This window comes from Lutjanus erythropterus, chromosome 8 (assembly GCF_056507025.1).
Source record: "Lutjanus erythropterus isolate fLutEry1 chromosome 8, fLutEry1.hap2, whole genome shotgun sequence".
In the NCBI taxonomy this organism is placed as follows: Eukaryota; Metazoa; Chordata; class Actinopteri; order Lutjaniformes; family Lutjanidae; genus Lutjanus; species Lutjanus erythropterus.
Window position 1 is genome coordinate 25,150,861 of NC_139324.1, and position 16,883 is coordinate 25,167,743.

The following is a 16,883-nucleotide window of genomic DNA, read 5'->3' on the forward strand; positions in this document are numbered from 1 at the left end:
AACCAGCCAGACTCCATTTGCATCTCCATGTGAGTTGCTGGTCTACCGCTGCCTTGACATGTTAGTTTGTTTGTGTTGTTGTGTTACTTCGGTGCTTTAAAAGGTAATCTGGATTCACCCAAGTCACACAGTAGACCAGCGACTCCTGTATTCTGCAAGTTAAAATGAACTTTTTTTAAAAGGAGTAGTTGTGCAAGATGGAATGATGTTTGGCTTATCTAACAGCAGTTTCCAGTTGGAAGAGGCTGTCTAGCTGCAAGGTAAAAGTTATTTCTGGTCCTCTCCACATCAGTACATTGCTAAGCTTCTGTGCTGGTTCTCCTCTTTGCTTCTCCAAACAATGAACATGCCAACTGCCATCTAATGTAGCTTATACTGACTATCAATAAGTGCCTTATACAACCCTTCTTCAAATAATCTGAATTTCAAGGCACTCATACAAGTTCAAGTATAAAGGTTGAAAAGCCTTTATTTAAGTCTGTTGCTGTAAAATAATTAAAAAGCTTTCAGCCTTCACTCATCTCAACTGTTGAGTGTGTTGGTGTTCCCTCTGTTTTGATTTCTTACTGTTATGTACACAGTGTTGCTGGAGAAAAAGGGAATTTTCTTAGTTCGCAGCTTTTTGACAGAGCCAAAAGACAGCACAAGGCTCATTATAAGTCAGCCCATTGTGGTTTTCCCTCTCGCTGTTCACATATTTTTGCTGTAATGAATGAAGACAGTTAGCATACTCATTTTTTCCACTGCAGAGCGAGTTTTTTTTTTCTTGTTAGGGAATAGGAATGCAGCTCAAAGGCTCATGTTGGTTGGATTGGTTTGCCTAATATTTCTTACAGGATGAGTGAGAATTAGGCATATATTGTGATGTACTGACTGTTACAACAAGTCATATGCTGAATTGTTCGGCAAAAGTTTGTAATGCTTTTGTCATTCTGTGGACTCGCAGAGGAAAATGGGTCAGCAAACAAATGAATGGATCTGTATAATGGGTTTGTACTATGGTGCTTTTGTAAACCAATCAATGACTTGGAACAGCAGCATGCCAGACATAAAAGCAGACATATAGAGCAGATTGACCAATGAAGATGTCCTGCATTTAAAATTTAGGTCAGTAAGGCTGTGTAGGAATGATAGTCACTGCCTGCGCAAATTGCCAAAACACTGTTTACAGGAATCTCTGTCTACAAAGTTGTAATCGCTGCCAAACACAAGAAAGGAAATGTCAAAGCATTTTCCATGAGGCCTGCAGAAATATTCAGGGATATTTTCTTTCTTGTTTAGGCTTCTTCCTTCTTTTCATCAGGATTTGGCCCTCTCAGTCTGTCATACCTCATATGGCCCACTCCCAGAGGTGGGAAGTAACTAAGTACAAATACTTAGTCCCTGTACTTTAGTTGAGTTTTTAGGTATCTGTACTTAACTTGACTATTACTCTGACAACTTTTTACATTTACTCAGTACATTTTAATACAAATTTCTGTACTTTCTACTCCTTACATTTTCAAAATAGACTTGTAGCTTTAATGCATTTAGAGGAATTATTGATCATTTTTATTTTGCATCATTGTGCAACGAATTCCCAACATCAAGACCAATTTCAACCTAAATGGACAATAACACATAAAAAAAGATGATTCCTTAGTGTATCCATGACTGCATATCATGCACAACAGACCTAACAAGACAAAAAAACATGTAAAATACATAACAAGAAAAAAATGATGTCAAAGACAACAAAACAAAAATGGCATAAATGATGCAACAACACAAAAACTATATAAAGGCCATGAAAAGACAGAAAATTATATACAAAATCCTAACAAGACCTAACAGGATGAAAACGATGTAAATGATGTGGCAAGATAAACACTTAAAGGGACTTAAAAGACATAACAGAGGTAACAGACCAAGACGGAGACTCGACCGTGGAGAAAACGGGAAGTTCAGTTAGTTTTGCACAGAAGCAGTCAGTAGAAATGTCCTTCAGAGGGTGACTTTTTACTTTTAGACTTTGAGTACATTTCAGAGCCTTTGCTGTTTTACTTTTACTTGAGTAAAGAAGTGGAATTTGTGCTCTTACTTGTGAAAAGAATGTCTGTATTTTAACCACCTCTGGCCACTCCAAACACCCAGCTGGCTTCATCTGTCCTCCCCTGCTCTGGTGCGGTGAGCCTGGTTTCTCAGGCCATTAAGTGAGTGTAAGTGGTGCTCAGGCCTGGGCACAGACCTACGTCTCTGAGAACTCCTTCCCCGGTGTGAATCGAACAGGGTGCAGGTCTTCACGGGTGACTGAACACTGAGGAGCATTCAGGGCCCCCAGTCTCACAGCGTGAAAGGTTGACCCACAATGAAGCCTCCTCCATTTGTATGAGCTTCATCATCATTCAGATTGTGTCCTCGAGTATGGGAGTGACGGTGTCTCAACACTGGAGTTTAGCATGCAGAACTCAGGCTTTGACTCCTACGTTCACATGATTATTCCCACAGCCACTCCGCCTGTTTTTTTTGTTTTTTTTTATCACCCAACTCTGCAGCTTTACACGGCATTTAAGCCTTTTTTGAGCTCAATGTTTTGATTTAAGGCCAGTATATTTAACATATATTCTCTGCTGAAAATCAACCCTCCAGCAGCAGACAGATGTTTCCAGCAAAATGGCTTCAATAAACACAATATGGCATTTTCACAGAAGACTGAACACCTAACTCCTAAAGACCAGGATGATTTTAACACTGAATACTCAAAGGTGAAAAGGCAGCAAACACAGATCTCACGGACAAAGCTGACTGATCTCAATTCTGGCAGTTTATTCTGGTCATGTCAACAAACATGTCAACATTTTGGCAAAAGATGGGATTGAATTACAAGTGAGGTTTTCTAATGATGCCAGAGGACTTTTTTACACACACACTTAAGAAACACACTGAGTAGACATAATATTTGTACACTGGTTTCCTAGAACTATAGGTAAGTTGTGTTTGCATTGGTTGATTGTTCTTAGTAACTTCATGTCTGCTTCTTTAGCTCATTCATCAGCTGTTTGGCTAACAGCTGACTAGTATTCATGCAGGTATACTGTGCAACACAGCCATCATGTTGTCGTTATGTTGTGCTTATTGAGAGCTAATTGGTTCTCCAGCAGATTCATCATTGCCTCTTAAAGTTCCCTTACAGAGAAGAACCATAGCTCTTTGTTATAGATGGTACGTTCTTTGATGAGTGTCTGACTGAAAGAGAAGTGAAGGCTGCGGTGGAGGATATAAGGATAAATCTTTTCTAATCAATGATTTATTTTTAGCAAAAAAAAATTTCCAGCTGGTTACACTGGTTTGACCACACTGTCTCAGCCAAGTCACTGCATTACTTTTATTGGCTCTATGTTTTTGGGTTGTTGGTCTGTACATCCATCTCGTTCTTGTGAATGTGATATCTCAAGAACGTTTTGATGGAATTTCCTCAAATTTGGCACAAACATCCACTGTGACTCAAGGATGAACTGATTAAATTTTGGAGCTTAAAGGTCAAGGTCGCGGTGATCTCACAAGCCATATTTTGGCCATAAGTGAAGAAAATTTCACGCAAAATTTATATCCAAAAGGTCAGCTTCACTGTGACATCATAATGTTCAGCTCTGTCAGTCCTCTGTACTCCTCTTTAAAAATAGTCTCTAAATGCAGACAGCATGTGATAACTTCATTTTTGCCAAAAAATACACTAATACACTTAATACATTTAATTAAATGCACACTGAAGCAACATATTAGTGACTTCTAATTACATTAAAAACAAAAAGTTAAGTAATTACAACATTTTTCCTGGCTTGATCTCCAAGCCAAAAGGCATTATTTTAATTCCAGGGTAGATCATTTTTTCCAATTAAAAGCATATGTTTGTTTATTGCATTAACGTTTGTCTGAAAACACAATTTGACAAGTCCTGATCACATGTTTTGAATTTCCTTTCACATGTGTGCAATAAATTCAAATATTTTTCTGTCCGTAGACTTTTAAAGGCCTGCAGATGGATCACCGGTTTGTTTTGATTTTGCTGTACTCAGTAACTTGGAACTGCCTTTGTGTGGTTAGTGTGATACACTGAGTCTTGTGTGTTGAGTGTACATCTTTTCAGGCTTCGTTTGAGCTCCTTTGTGCAATTAAAGACGAAATCACAGGCACAGTTTCCCCTAAATCAGCTGTATTCTCACATATAAAGAGTTTAAGCAACCATCACTTCTACATGTGGGCTGGAGTCTCTGTTCCCCACTTCACAAGCTTGTCAGTCCTCCTGGCGTTTTACAGGGCTGACGGTGAAAAAGCTTGAAGATTAGTGCGACGTTTGTTGTTGTGGGATCCCTGCTAAGTTCACTTCCCTGACCCCTGAGGCTCCCCTCCCCTGCTGACCCCCCTCCTCTCTGTGGTCTGGTATCCGTGAGAAGACCCCACTCCAGTTCTGCTCCGGCAGGGCTCTTCCCCCAACCCGCTGAAAGGCCTTTCTCTTCATTAGCATGCCCCTGGGGCTCCTCGGCCTGCTGTTGCCAAACAAACACTGCCAAGATCTTCTTCTGTCTCCCTCACTGTCTGCTTCTCTGGTCATCTCTCGCTATCTGTCTCCCTCTCTCCTCTGTTATTTTTGACAAGTTGTTTCTCACCGTATCATCATTAAGATTATATTATTTCTCCCTCATAATCAGCTCCTCCACCCCTCTTCACACCTGTCCACACTAAGTCCACACCAAGAACTATAAAAAATATTGTTCTAAACTCATTCTGACTCAGTTGGATAGTGAAGTCACCACCACAAGTATAAAGCTGCAGTCAGATTTTAGAACTATATTATTTTTTATAATAATACTTGTAGTTCTTTCACACCAAAAAAGATTAATTTAAGATTAGTTCTTAACAGAGTTTAGCAAAACTAGATTTAAAATAAGTAAATTCAAATTTAAAATTAAGCAAATCCAATTTTCTTAATGTAAGCTGAATTAAATAGACTGGAGATGCTTGCTTATCCAAATTGAAATAAATTAATATAAAATAAATTTGAGGGCTATGCGGACATAGTGAATATAAAGGCAGTGGGCTAACTTTCGGCTTTTCTGCATTTCCTACATTACGTTGTTTGTCAGCTCAAAAACTTAACAAAACATCACATTGTTTTCGAGCTAGCTAAAAAGTTAAAATATTACACTACTTGCAAGCTAGCTAAAAAGTAAACAGATACTACATTGTTTGCTAGATAGCTAAAAAAAATTAGTTTTCCTAATTAGCCTACCCACAGTGGCTTAGCAGACAAGCTCTAAGAAGAACTTGACTCTGAATTAATGGAGCAAGTTGGACAAATAATAGAAGATTTAAAAATGGACAACAGCATTGTGAGGAAAAAAGGGACTGCCTGGCAAACTGTTTTAAGTGCTGAACTGGAGTGAAAGAAAGAAAAGGTGTGTGATAAAACTTAACTGGGTTTAGTCTGTCCCTTAGTTTAAAGTTGATACTGATTAAATTAGAGGTTAAATTTTGGTGTAACAGATTCAAATGTAATCCAGGTTCAGGGTAAAAACTAAAAACTGAGTTTTAAAGAGAGGTTAAAATGTAGTCTTTCTTCATTTTAAGAAAAGTTTAGTGCAACATAATTTAAAGTTAACATGATTTAATGGTTTAAAAATTAACCCCAGCCTTAAATGCCTCATGTTTCAGCCCTTTTGAGCCTCCGGTTCTCCCATTTTTACATGCTGTTTCCTCTGTTGTCTGTATGAGCCCAGAGGACACTCTGTCTCCTTGTTTAGGAAATGTAGATCTGCCTTTCTTTCCTGTGTCCTTTTTATGTGAGTTAGAAGCCACCAGATGGAGGGAAGACAGCAGTCAGAGGTTGTTAATGTATGCTGCAGGAGCAGAGGGCATATGGTGCAAATCAGAAGATGAAGGGCTACCCCCCCCCCCCCCCCTCAAAAAAAAAACTACACTAGTGAACATATATACACACACACAGACACACACACTCCCCTGTTCCTGAACTGAGGTGATTGTGTCCCTGTATTCTGTCTGCCACTGCCTCTACAGCAGAGAGTGGGGTTTTCACCCACTCAGTCGACTGAAGTAGGGCTCCTTATTCCCCACTCACCCATCTGCAGCCCGTCTCTGATACATCGAACCTGTTCTCACCAGGCAGCCCGCACTCAATCACTATTCAGGGTTCTACGTCAGGAACGCCTGAGAGGAGCGAGTGTGTTCAGGACATGGGCGGGTATTTGTGTCATTAGGATGCAGGGACATCACGATTTCAATTCAAAATCAAAAATCAATTGAAAATGACTACATTAAACAAAGGAGTTTCTCCTGAAAGGCTGTCTGAGTTCTCCTCCTACACTCTAAGAAGTAAGGAACCATGAAGAGTTCTTCAGTGTGTCCCCATAGGAGAACCCTTAACTAAAATAGGAGTCTTTGGATGATATGGGTTCTTAATGAAACCTTTAGTTTTACAAAGAGCCCTTGACAAACACTTTCTTCAAAAAGGGTTCTTCAGGAGCAAATGGTTCTGGGTAGAACCTCAGAGCTGAGAGTGTAGAAGTTCATTTCTTTTAATGATTGTTGTTTTCAGACAAACAACAAATCTACTTGTTTAGGTTTAGGGAAAAAATATGTTTTCTATCTGCCACGGAGGTGCTATTCATCCATCATCTACCAATTTATTTTTTTGATTGACAAATCAACTAATCATTGCAGCTGTAACCTAAATCCCGCAACAGTCTGTCCAAACAGAATAGACACACATTTTGCTTGTTTAAATAACATATGATGAGGAAAACGCACTGATCTGTCCTTCTGAGACTTCTGCATCTTATACAGAGGAGCGCTGCCTCGGTGAGGCAGGACGACGACAAAACGTGGAGGAGAGGGCAGGAGGGGAGAGACAGAAACGTGCAGGAGAGAAGAGAGAGCGAAAGAGGGAGCGAGAGAGAGAGAGAGAGAGGAGAGAGTAAGGGGGAGAAGGGAAGAGAGAATTTGCTGAAAGGAAGCATTTTTGTTGGATGGGAGAAAAACAACCATGGAAACTCCATCAGAAGAAAACCAAGACCAGAGGCAGGACAAAAGAGGTACCAATGAGCGCTCACAAAGAGCCAGTTCAGTCCTTTTCACTGCTGTGTTTACTGGGGCTTTAACCTACTCCAGCCTGCTTGGTTTCACTCTGCACAATAGTTGGGTAGATTCTGCTCAGTGGGGAATTTTTTAATGTCAGCACAGCATCCTTGTTTCTCTGTTTGCATGCACATTGTTGTTGATATTCAAGTGGCAGATTGTGCATCACTGCCTCTACAAAATCTCTGCCATGCTTCCAGTGTGTTTTTTTCCCTGCAGTGTCTTTTGCTTGCGCTTGTTTATGATCTAATTAGTTAAAGTATTTATAATATTTTCAGCGGGAGGGGTGCCGTGTTGCCGCTGGTCGTCATCATGATAGTGTCACTTTTTAAGGACAATGAGCCTGTTGCAGAATCAACAGCCGATCAATCAAACCTCAGGGTGCGTTTGAATTGTTCTTTCAGGGGGCAGCGATGATTAATGAGGTGGATGAGGGGCTGGCAAGGACAAAGATAAATGAAGCAGACATTACCAGTCTCACAAATAGACAGCCGTGAGGAGTGTGTACACTAAGGAGAGGGAGAAAGTCATTAACTTGCTCACCTCCTCCGTGTAGAAATCAGCAGGAATCATTGATTTTTCTGTTGCTCTTTGCTCTGAACATCTTTAAAATATTGTTCATTCTGACAAGCACATTTCCCAAGAGAGGCTGTGGTGTCTCTCAGGGTGTTTAATAATGTAGTATTCTACAAATTGTTATATTTCATAATCTTTAAATTTGTATAATTTGAGATTTGTTCCTAAATGAAATATCTGACAGGTGGTTGAACCTGCTGATAAACTTATCTGATTACAAGAATGAAGTTGGTTCTATTAATTGACTTAATGTTTACCGACCACACTGCATATATCATTTCTGATTTCCCATCCCACCCCAAGAATTATCCGTATTACTTTAAAAATGATGTATATTTACATATTTTTTAATATTCTTTTTTTCTGGATTTTGGGGGATTTTACATGTCTGTCCTCTCATGATGCTGCTGCAGATGATTTCTACATCGAGGAGAACAGACCGCACCATTTAGTAGTATTTTACCACCAGGTTTTCATACTAGTACTAGTATGTTGGACCTTATTTTTCTGGACTTACTGGAATTATTATCATTAGTATAAGACCCATTATAATCCCAATGTTGTGCACCCACTAATTGTTACAACATTAGCTCTGATTGCTGTACACCACCAAGCAGCCAGGGATTGTAGATTTAAACATAAAAAAAATAAAAAAAAAATAAAAACTTTGTTACAATGACACTCCAACCAGGGAAGTTGTTATCACAGGGTGGGGCTCTGAGCTGCTCCTTGTATTAGAAAACTTAGTCTTGGTAACTAACCAGTGTAAAGCCCATTTACACACTCAGTAATACTGGGGCTGTATTATAACTTGCATTACTGTTTGGTAACTATGGTAATTAGGGTCAGGACCTGGTTTAGGATGAAAGTTTGTACAGATGAACAGTTCATAAGTCAATGTTCCTATCCTACCTTTAGATAGGAAATGTGTATTACACAAGCATTCTAACTCTCCAAACTAACTTTCACTTCCTCCTGTAGTAGCAGCTAACTGTAGTGTTAGCCAGCAGTAGCTAACGGTAGTGTTAGCTAACAGTAGCTAATGGTAGTGTTAGCTAACAGTAACTAATGGTAGTGTTAGCTAAGAGCAACTGTAGCTAATGGTAGTGTTAGCTAACAGTAGTGTTAGCCAACAGTAGCTAATGGTATAGTTGGCTAACAGTATGGTAGTGTTAGCTAGAGTAGCTAATGGTAGTTTTTGCTAACTCTCTGCTTACTCATCTCTCTTAGGTTTTGTGCACATCATTGTTTTTGCGCCATTTATTTGCATGTCTAAATCTGTCTTGGTATATTTGAATGATTTTAATAACCAGTGGTTACAAGGTTTTTTTTGCTCTGCAAGATGAGTAAAGGAGTGTCAGTTGCTAGGTAACATACATAAACACTGATAAGCAACATTGGATTGAGTATTAAGGATTTCCTGACCTGAGATAAGATAAGATGAAGTAAGATAAGAAAGGGTTCCTGAAGTTAGTTAGGATAAGCTTCTGTAATAACAAATTGGGAAAAATCTTAGACTCTTCCTATTTTAACTCAAGAATTAAGATAAGAAGTTACAGCCAGTGGTTTATAAATAGAGTTGACTTGACTGACTCTCCCATCATTAGGCTTTTCACACAGCTCATATTCACTCTACTGTACCCAAACACACAATTCATGAGCCATTACAGCCACCACTGCCTTTAATTGTCTTTTAATACATACACACAACTCTCTCAGCTCCATTCACACGCAGCCATGGGTGAGCTGCAGTCAACAGCTATTAGCTGACACAGTGTAAGTTTCCATTGTTAGATAAGTAAACAGTGAGACCACTTTCGTCGAATTTGCGGCCTCAGAACTCCTCCGTCCCCCGAGGATGGCCATTATAGCCATTATGGCATTTTTAAGTATCACTCCTCTCAAAGTGGAGCGTGTGGAAAATGAGAATGTTTCTCATAAATGGTGCTTTGGCAGCTCGCCCCAATGAAGCAACAAACAACAACTCTTAGCATTAGCTGTAAACAGACACATCTGTTCGCAATGAGGCTAGATGATAGATTAAAACTGGATGGTGCTTTTGCTGCTCAGGACTCAGGGAGGAGATGGAGGAGTTGTGATGTTTTCATCACAAATGCATGTGTGTCCAAGTGTGTTTATTTGTGTGAGTAGGGTTAGGGTTAGGGGATATGATATTCATATTTTTACTATGCACATATGATATATATATATGTGCTTGTTTGTGTTTGCCTTGCACGTGACTCTTTGTTTGCGTAGGTGTGGGTGTGTCTGTGTTTGTGTCTGGCAAGGACATCAAATTAAACAATGTTTTTTAAGATGTCTGCTGCTCACTTGACCACATCTAGTTGGTATTCCTCTACGCAATGTAGACATTTTTTCCCATTTTTTCCACTGATGGTTCCAGCTGTTGGAAGATTTCAGCTCTGTGGTGTCGACACATGATGTCTGTTGTTGAAGGATGGAGAATGAAGCAGGGCCAGCTGCAGGGGTTCGTATGAGGAGTCTGGGAAACTGTAGTGATGCACGCCTGGATTAACCTGTTTAGAGGCAGCGGGGCAAACATGCCATTGGACCCCGTTTACAGTGCACACTGCACACTATTGATAGCAGCTTATTTATATTTTGCAGACAAACAAATGACTCATAAGTAGTTTTCTTAGTAGGGATGCTACTAGTAATTGTTCTCATTCTATATTATATTTCCACTACTTTTTTGATTAATGCATTTATTATGTTGTGTCCAAGTTGATGTCTTCAAGTGTCTATTGTTGGACTAACAGTCCAAAAACCAAAGATAGTCAGTTTACTCTCATAGGAGACTTAAGAGACAGATGCTGCTCCTGTTTGAGAAACTGGAATCTATGTTAACAAGTTATCAGGATTGTAGACTCACAAGTCAGTCTTTATATGCTTTGCTTAATGGAGACTGAGGACAATCTCCCAGCTTTCTTTGCTAAAACTGAGTGGAAAGATTTAGAGGGTCCATTACAGAACCAGTCCAAAGTCTTTGGGGCAGCCCTTCATATCGGGGTGGTGATATTGTGCTTTAATTACTGAGGATAGTGGAGGAAAACATTGTTTCCGGTAAGGTATGTCTTTAAGAAATATAAGCAGTGCAGGTTTGTTGTTGATTGGTAGGGAGCGAGATATCCGATTGTCTGGTCTCACTAGACTATCAGAATTGTTTGACACAGAATCCTTTTCAACACCTCAAGGTTATGTAACAGTTGGATGCCCAACTGATATTGTCCTTTAATTATGCAAATTCCCTAAGAAAGTTTGCAAGAAGGACTGGGCAATATGTAGATATTTGATCAATATTGTGATATGAGGCTTAGACGATGGATATCATTATATCGTGATATAGCATAAGTGTTGTCTTTTCCTGGTTTTAAAGACTGCATTACAGTAAAGTGATGTAATTTTCTGAACTTACCAGACTGTTCTAGCTGTTCAATTCTTTGCCTTGAGCCACTTAGTCATTCAATCCACATTACTGATGATTATTCATCAAAACTCTCACTGTGTTAATATTTTGTGAAAGCAACAATAGTCATCCCTACAATATTGTTGCAATTTCAACATTGCATTGGTATTTGGTCCAAATAAATTGTGACATCTGATTTTGTTCATATTGTCCAGCTTTTGTTGCATGTAATCAACCTGGCCTGGACTTTAAAGGCTCATTTATGCTGAATGTTAGATATGCATATGGACACGGGCAGAGCCCTCTGTTTGTACTCTGTGTTTATTTCATATGTATTTGTGCACGTTTTCTGAAAGCTTGCAGATAGTGATGAAACGGAGCAGTACCACTAGAAGCTGCTGGACCAGTGTAGCTGATAATTAAAGTGAGGCACGACCAAAGGACATGACAAAGTAGTTTCACGTTCAAATGATGTTTGCCCTCAATTAGTTAGTGAAAAGAATTCTCCATGTTGCGATAATGCCACACAGACCACCGCTGTCTACAGTGCTGCCTCCAGTTTAGTCTTTTTCTCAAGAGGTATTATATTACTGTATTAGTATTAACTTCCTCCAGCATCGCTATGTTTGTTATTGTCTGAAACGTTTGTCTCTTGCTTTTCTTCTTTGGGGTAACTTTTGATTCTGAGCAGTGCCCTCTAGTGGAAGTAAAGCTTAACACCAATGCCAACATAAAGAAAGCGTGTGTGGGCAGTGACAATTACAAAGTTTGAAACTGTCCCTAGTTCCCGTCTGACTGAGGACCTTTGTTGCACATAATTCCCTCTTTCCCTGTCCCCTCATTTTCTGCCTTGTGCCACTGCCGGCTGTCAAATGAAGGTACAAACCCCTCAAAAACAACTGACACAGTAAATTGAGGGATTTTGGGGCCTCTGAAAGTTGGGTCCAACATTGTGGTTATTAGACACAAAACTAAGATTTTCTTGGTCGCTCTGTCTAGCTGCGCCTCCGTCTGTTTGCCTGTCTGCGGGTCTGTACGCCAGCTTGCCTGAGAGTCGCGTCGGTCTTAATGAGCCATCTCATTCACACATTGGATGATTCTCGCTGCTTTGACAAACAGGATCCTCCTGGAGTGTGAAGTGGCTGCTGTGGCCCATTGTGGCTGAGCTATGTGCAGTGCTGGAGGGGCACACAGGATGGAGCTCAGCGGTGGGCTTGTCCTGGGCCTCAAGCCTGTGGGCCGGAAGAGCGGGGCCGTGGTTCACTGCCATTCTGAATGGCCCCTGAGAGTCCAGTGTGATGGACAGTCTCGGCCTGCACACACTGGCTCTTTGTATCAGGGTTTCTTGGACTCTGTCTCTGTCTCTATTTTTTCTCTCACACAATGTTATACATGCGCGTGCACACGCACACACAGACACTTTTTCTCACACAAGTGTCTTTTTTTTCTTCCTCTCTCCTCGTGATCTCAATGTGGCAAAGCTATCCTCTGCTGTAAGGCCTGACATTGTCATTACAAACAGTCGCTAACTTGTCTGTGTTTCTCTGTCTCTCACTCTACTTTTCATTCGATCTGTCCTACTCTCATTCATGTATACTGTAGCACCGAGCTGGAGAGTCTTGAAGTGGTTGGAGGTCTAACCAGAAGTATTAGTCAGGGACTCAGGGAGCATGTGAAAGTCATCAGAGGAAAAAAGGCCCAACGTGATTTTCATTTATGGTGTTCCACTCAGAACAAGCCAGCAGGAACCATTTAGTAGCCTACAAGCTTGTTGTTTAGAGTCACCAGCTCCTGCTGTTGTTCCCTGTGGAGGAGGATGATTGGAGCTGAAGTTTGTCCTGCAATATCCTGACCTGTACACTATGAAATCCCACTCGGTACACTTAGAGAAAACAGTCTGCACTTTCCTGCACGATCAGTCTACTAATACCAGCTGTCTAAAACACATTACAACATCCTCCATGAAATTTTGTGCTATTCATCGATGAAGTAACTGTGAAGGAAGGAATCTATGTCTGTCTGTCCATATGTCATTCACATATCTCTGTTCATCCTATCTACATCACACTTGGTGGTTGTATCACTGGGGACCCAACGATGTGCTGAATTTAGTTCAATTTGGCCAGATGGCAGGACTTTAAAAACAAACTACATTTTGGTCTGTGACTTTTGAAATGTAAGTCTCTTTTTCCTGGATTCTGTTGGTCCAGATTAATCTGTACCGAGGGCGTTACAATTGGGTTAGAATGGAAAGTACATGTTCCTACCAATATTCAAGGGCTGCTTAATTTTCCCTAGTAATAATTTTAATACATTTTTTTTAATGTAACCACTGGTGTCTGCCAGTGTCTAGTCAATGTTAATGTTAGTGAGATTTAAAGATGACGTATCATCCCTCAAATGCGTCAGTGGTTTGGTCCTCCTTTATTGTCAAAAAGAAGTTTAAAGATAATTATTTGCTTCTCATGGGCAATACTGATAAGATAACCGCTAACTTGACATTTCTTTGCTTTAAAAACAAGTTCATATAACCTGTAGCTTCTGCACACCTGAGAGTAAGAAAAGCTAGGATATAGTGAGAAAAGATGTATGATTGAATATTTCAATGCACAAACAAACAACAGTTCTCACTCTTTAAATGTTCATTTACTATTTAATTAAACTTCATCAAAAAACATCACAAACATACTTGTCTTGACTTTACAGAGTAAATTACCTAAGAATTCAAATTGTATGCTTTGATAGTCTGTCAAGTCTGATATAGCTGACATTTATCGACTAATAGACACAGATACAAATAAGCTAATAATAATAATAATAATAATAGCTGGAGAGGCCAATAGTGGCCCATAATTTATTGACATATATTTATCGTGTATCTCTAGCCAAAATATTTCATATATTTGTATGTTTTTCTTGCTGTTGCTTGCTATTATTGTAATTTATTCCCATGAATGCTGTCATCTTAGTCAGCACCCCTCTGGCAGCAGCAGTCTGACTTAATATGCTTATGGGGACGCTCTGAGCCTGTTGCTCAGAAACTTTGCAACAATAGGCAACAGAAGAACAGGCAGACAACACAGAAGGAGAACAAGGTTTCAGCAGACTTTGTAGTGATGAGCAGAATTAACCAGTTTGTTCAGTTATGACATGTTTATCATCCCCAACAACCCTGACATGAAAAATTCACCCTTGATCTGTCCGTACAAGCCATGCCCATTTGTGTCTAGATCGATTTTCCAACATTTCAAATTTCGTATAAATGTACTTTTTCGCCACTCCTCCTGTAAATTTTGAGCAATCCTCACCATATTTGGTGCAAAACATCTCTGGACCATCAAGGTTTACTCAAATGCTGTGGGCAGGGCTTTTATTACAAAAAGACCTCTCATATCTCCTGAACACTTTATGCTATTGCATCCATATTTGGTGGACATGTGAAGATATGATGTCTGAGTAACCATGACAAATTTTGTGACAACAGATGGTGCTAGTAGCATCATCTAACTATAAAGGAGGGTATCCCTGTATGCATCAGTGTTTGACTGTCCTTTGCATACCTCGAACCATTCCTCTGACTCACTTCACACTTGGTGGAGATTGGATCTGAAATAAATAAAATAAAATGAATGAAATGATAAATGCACAATAGCACAAACAAACTAACACTAACACAGTAGAGGTAGATCAGCAACTGCCATCTTCTGTGTTATAGTTTATACTTAAACTGATACAGATTTTTTAGTTTTGAAATGGCAAAAAACAAGCTTTGCTGCTGCCACAGTCTACATCGTTTCACATACAGGATTAACTGCATTTCATAGCTTTCGTGTTGGGATTCCTGAGGGAGATGTCAATCAAACTAATGGTTATGAATGTTCATTTTCACTCGTATCTTTGTGGATGCTTAATGAGAAACTAAACTTTGATATCATATATGCATTTTTGTTATTTGAAGCCACATTTCCAGACGCTTTAAGTTTTAGATTTCATGATAAGGATACATGTAATAACTCACTGACCCTGTGATTACTTCAAAATCCCAGCTCAACTTTGACTCCTTTGACTGAATGAAACTGATTTTTCTCTGGCAGACTACTGTCCCCACGGTACTTAGCGCAGGACTGCTTAAAAGTGGTGTTGGGCTTTGATGTCATTTCTGTCTCCCCTGATGTCTAATACCAAGACTAAAGCTCTCACAGAGGCCCTTTGTGAACAGAGTAGTATTCCTGAGGCTGCTAATAATTGAACCACGTCAGTGCGTCTGTCCCTGTGCCAGTGTTTTTTTTCAGTCAGCTAGAACAGAGTTATACTAACCTGCCAACATGTCAGGTCCAGCTGTGAAAATACCACCTTGGATTTATTGTGTTATTAAGCATTACAGCCAGTTATGTGTTAAGTGATACAAGGTTTCTAAGTTGAGTGAGAGTTTTACCAACACTCTCAGTCCTGCAGGAGATGTGCTTCAAAAGCAGACCACTCCTGTCCAACAGATGGATTATCGATCGGTTTGGTGGCTTTCAAACATAATGCACATTTTCTCTCGCTAAGTGCTCCAAGTTAGACAAGCAAGGCGGATGCAGACATGTCAGTCTGACCTTCTCCATGACGGGTTTCCAGGGGAGGGTGGCTAGATGGTCAGTGTGACCTTTTTAAAAAATGACCGGTTCTCATAGCTTCAAATGTCCTTATCTATGTTTAAACATTTTCTCACTTTCAGTTCCAGTGAAACTCAAGGCAGGCCGACTGTCATGATGATATCATGGCATCCAGCGCCGTGCTATCAGCTTTTAGACAGCTGATCTAATGGGAATAGCGGCGCATTTCAAGGCAGGGTTTGAAACCAAACAGACACTTGATGAGTCGGGCAGTCATGCTGATTCTCTTGTCACATTTGATTTCAGTCAAATGAATTCATAATAAACCAGTGTGACTGTTGTTGCTGGCTCTGTCACTGTGCACATTTAATATGAGCGATCTGGTAATGGAGATAAACACTAACCACACTTTTCATATGGAAACATTTCTTCTCTTTAGGAGCTGTGGCAGCGAGTTGATTTATTCCTAAGATACAGTCTGCAGTTGGATCAGACTTAGCTGAAAGTGACATCCACTACATGGACAGCTCCTCCTTTAAACGGACTGTGTTTACTTTGCAGCTGGGCTCAATATCCTGTGGAGCTCTGCGCTCCGACTCCCAGCAGCTCACTCATCCTCTCCAACGCGTTCAACAGAGAGATGTGGCTTGCGGTAGAAGTTAGTGACTGCTGTGGGCACACTCATTGAGTTGTGGTTAACATGCTGCCATGGCAACTCCTATTCACCCACCATGGGGCAAAAATGTTTTTATCTCCCTGTGCTACACAAACAGTCAGGATGAAGCATCTGACTGCAAAAGTATTGGTCCAGCAGCAGTATATCTGCTTTAATTTCCTTTGTCACGGCAAAGAGCACAAACACAGATGAACTTTCGGGGTTCTTGCCTCATGGAAGAGGCAAGTAAGGAGAGAAGAATTTCTGGTCCCAAATTAGTGTTGAACTAAGATAAGATAAAATGCGACCCTCCCAGTTCATTTTTTTCATTTTCCTTCTATATACAAGAAAGAGTAGAAATAAGAAAAAACTCTGAATGTGAGCGATTAGAGAGGAATGTAAACCATACATAACTCATTATCCTCTACTTACAATGACACAGAAATTACAGTATTTACTGACAAGAGTAACACCACAACTTATGTATAAAATTGTC

At 40.0% G+C, this 16,883-nt stretch overlaps 1 protein-coding gene across 3 annotated transcripts in view; it reads left to right on the forward strand.

The window, feature by feature from the left end:
- The window catches only part of gpm6bb (glycoprotein M6Bb), a 48,081-nt gene that overhangs the window by 16,698 nt on the left and 14,500 nt on the right, over positions 1-16,883 (forward strand). For 2 of the 3 annotated variants that reach the window (XM_084725017.1, XM_084725019.1), the window contains exon 1: positions 6,948-7,088. The exons of the other annotated variant lie outside the window; for it this stretch is intronic. In XM_084725017.1, coding sequence (XP_084581143.1) covers positions 7,040-7,088 — 49 coding nt within the window. In that variant the 5' untranslated portion in view covers positions 6,948-7,039. Of the gene's footprint in view, positions 1-6,947; positions 7,089-16,883 lie in introns of those variants that run through there. 3 annotated transcript variants of the gene reach the window in all.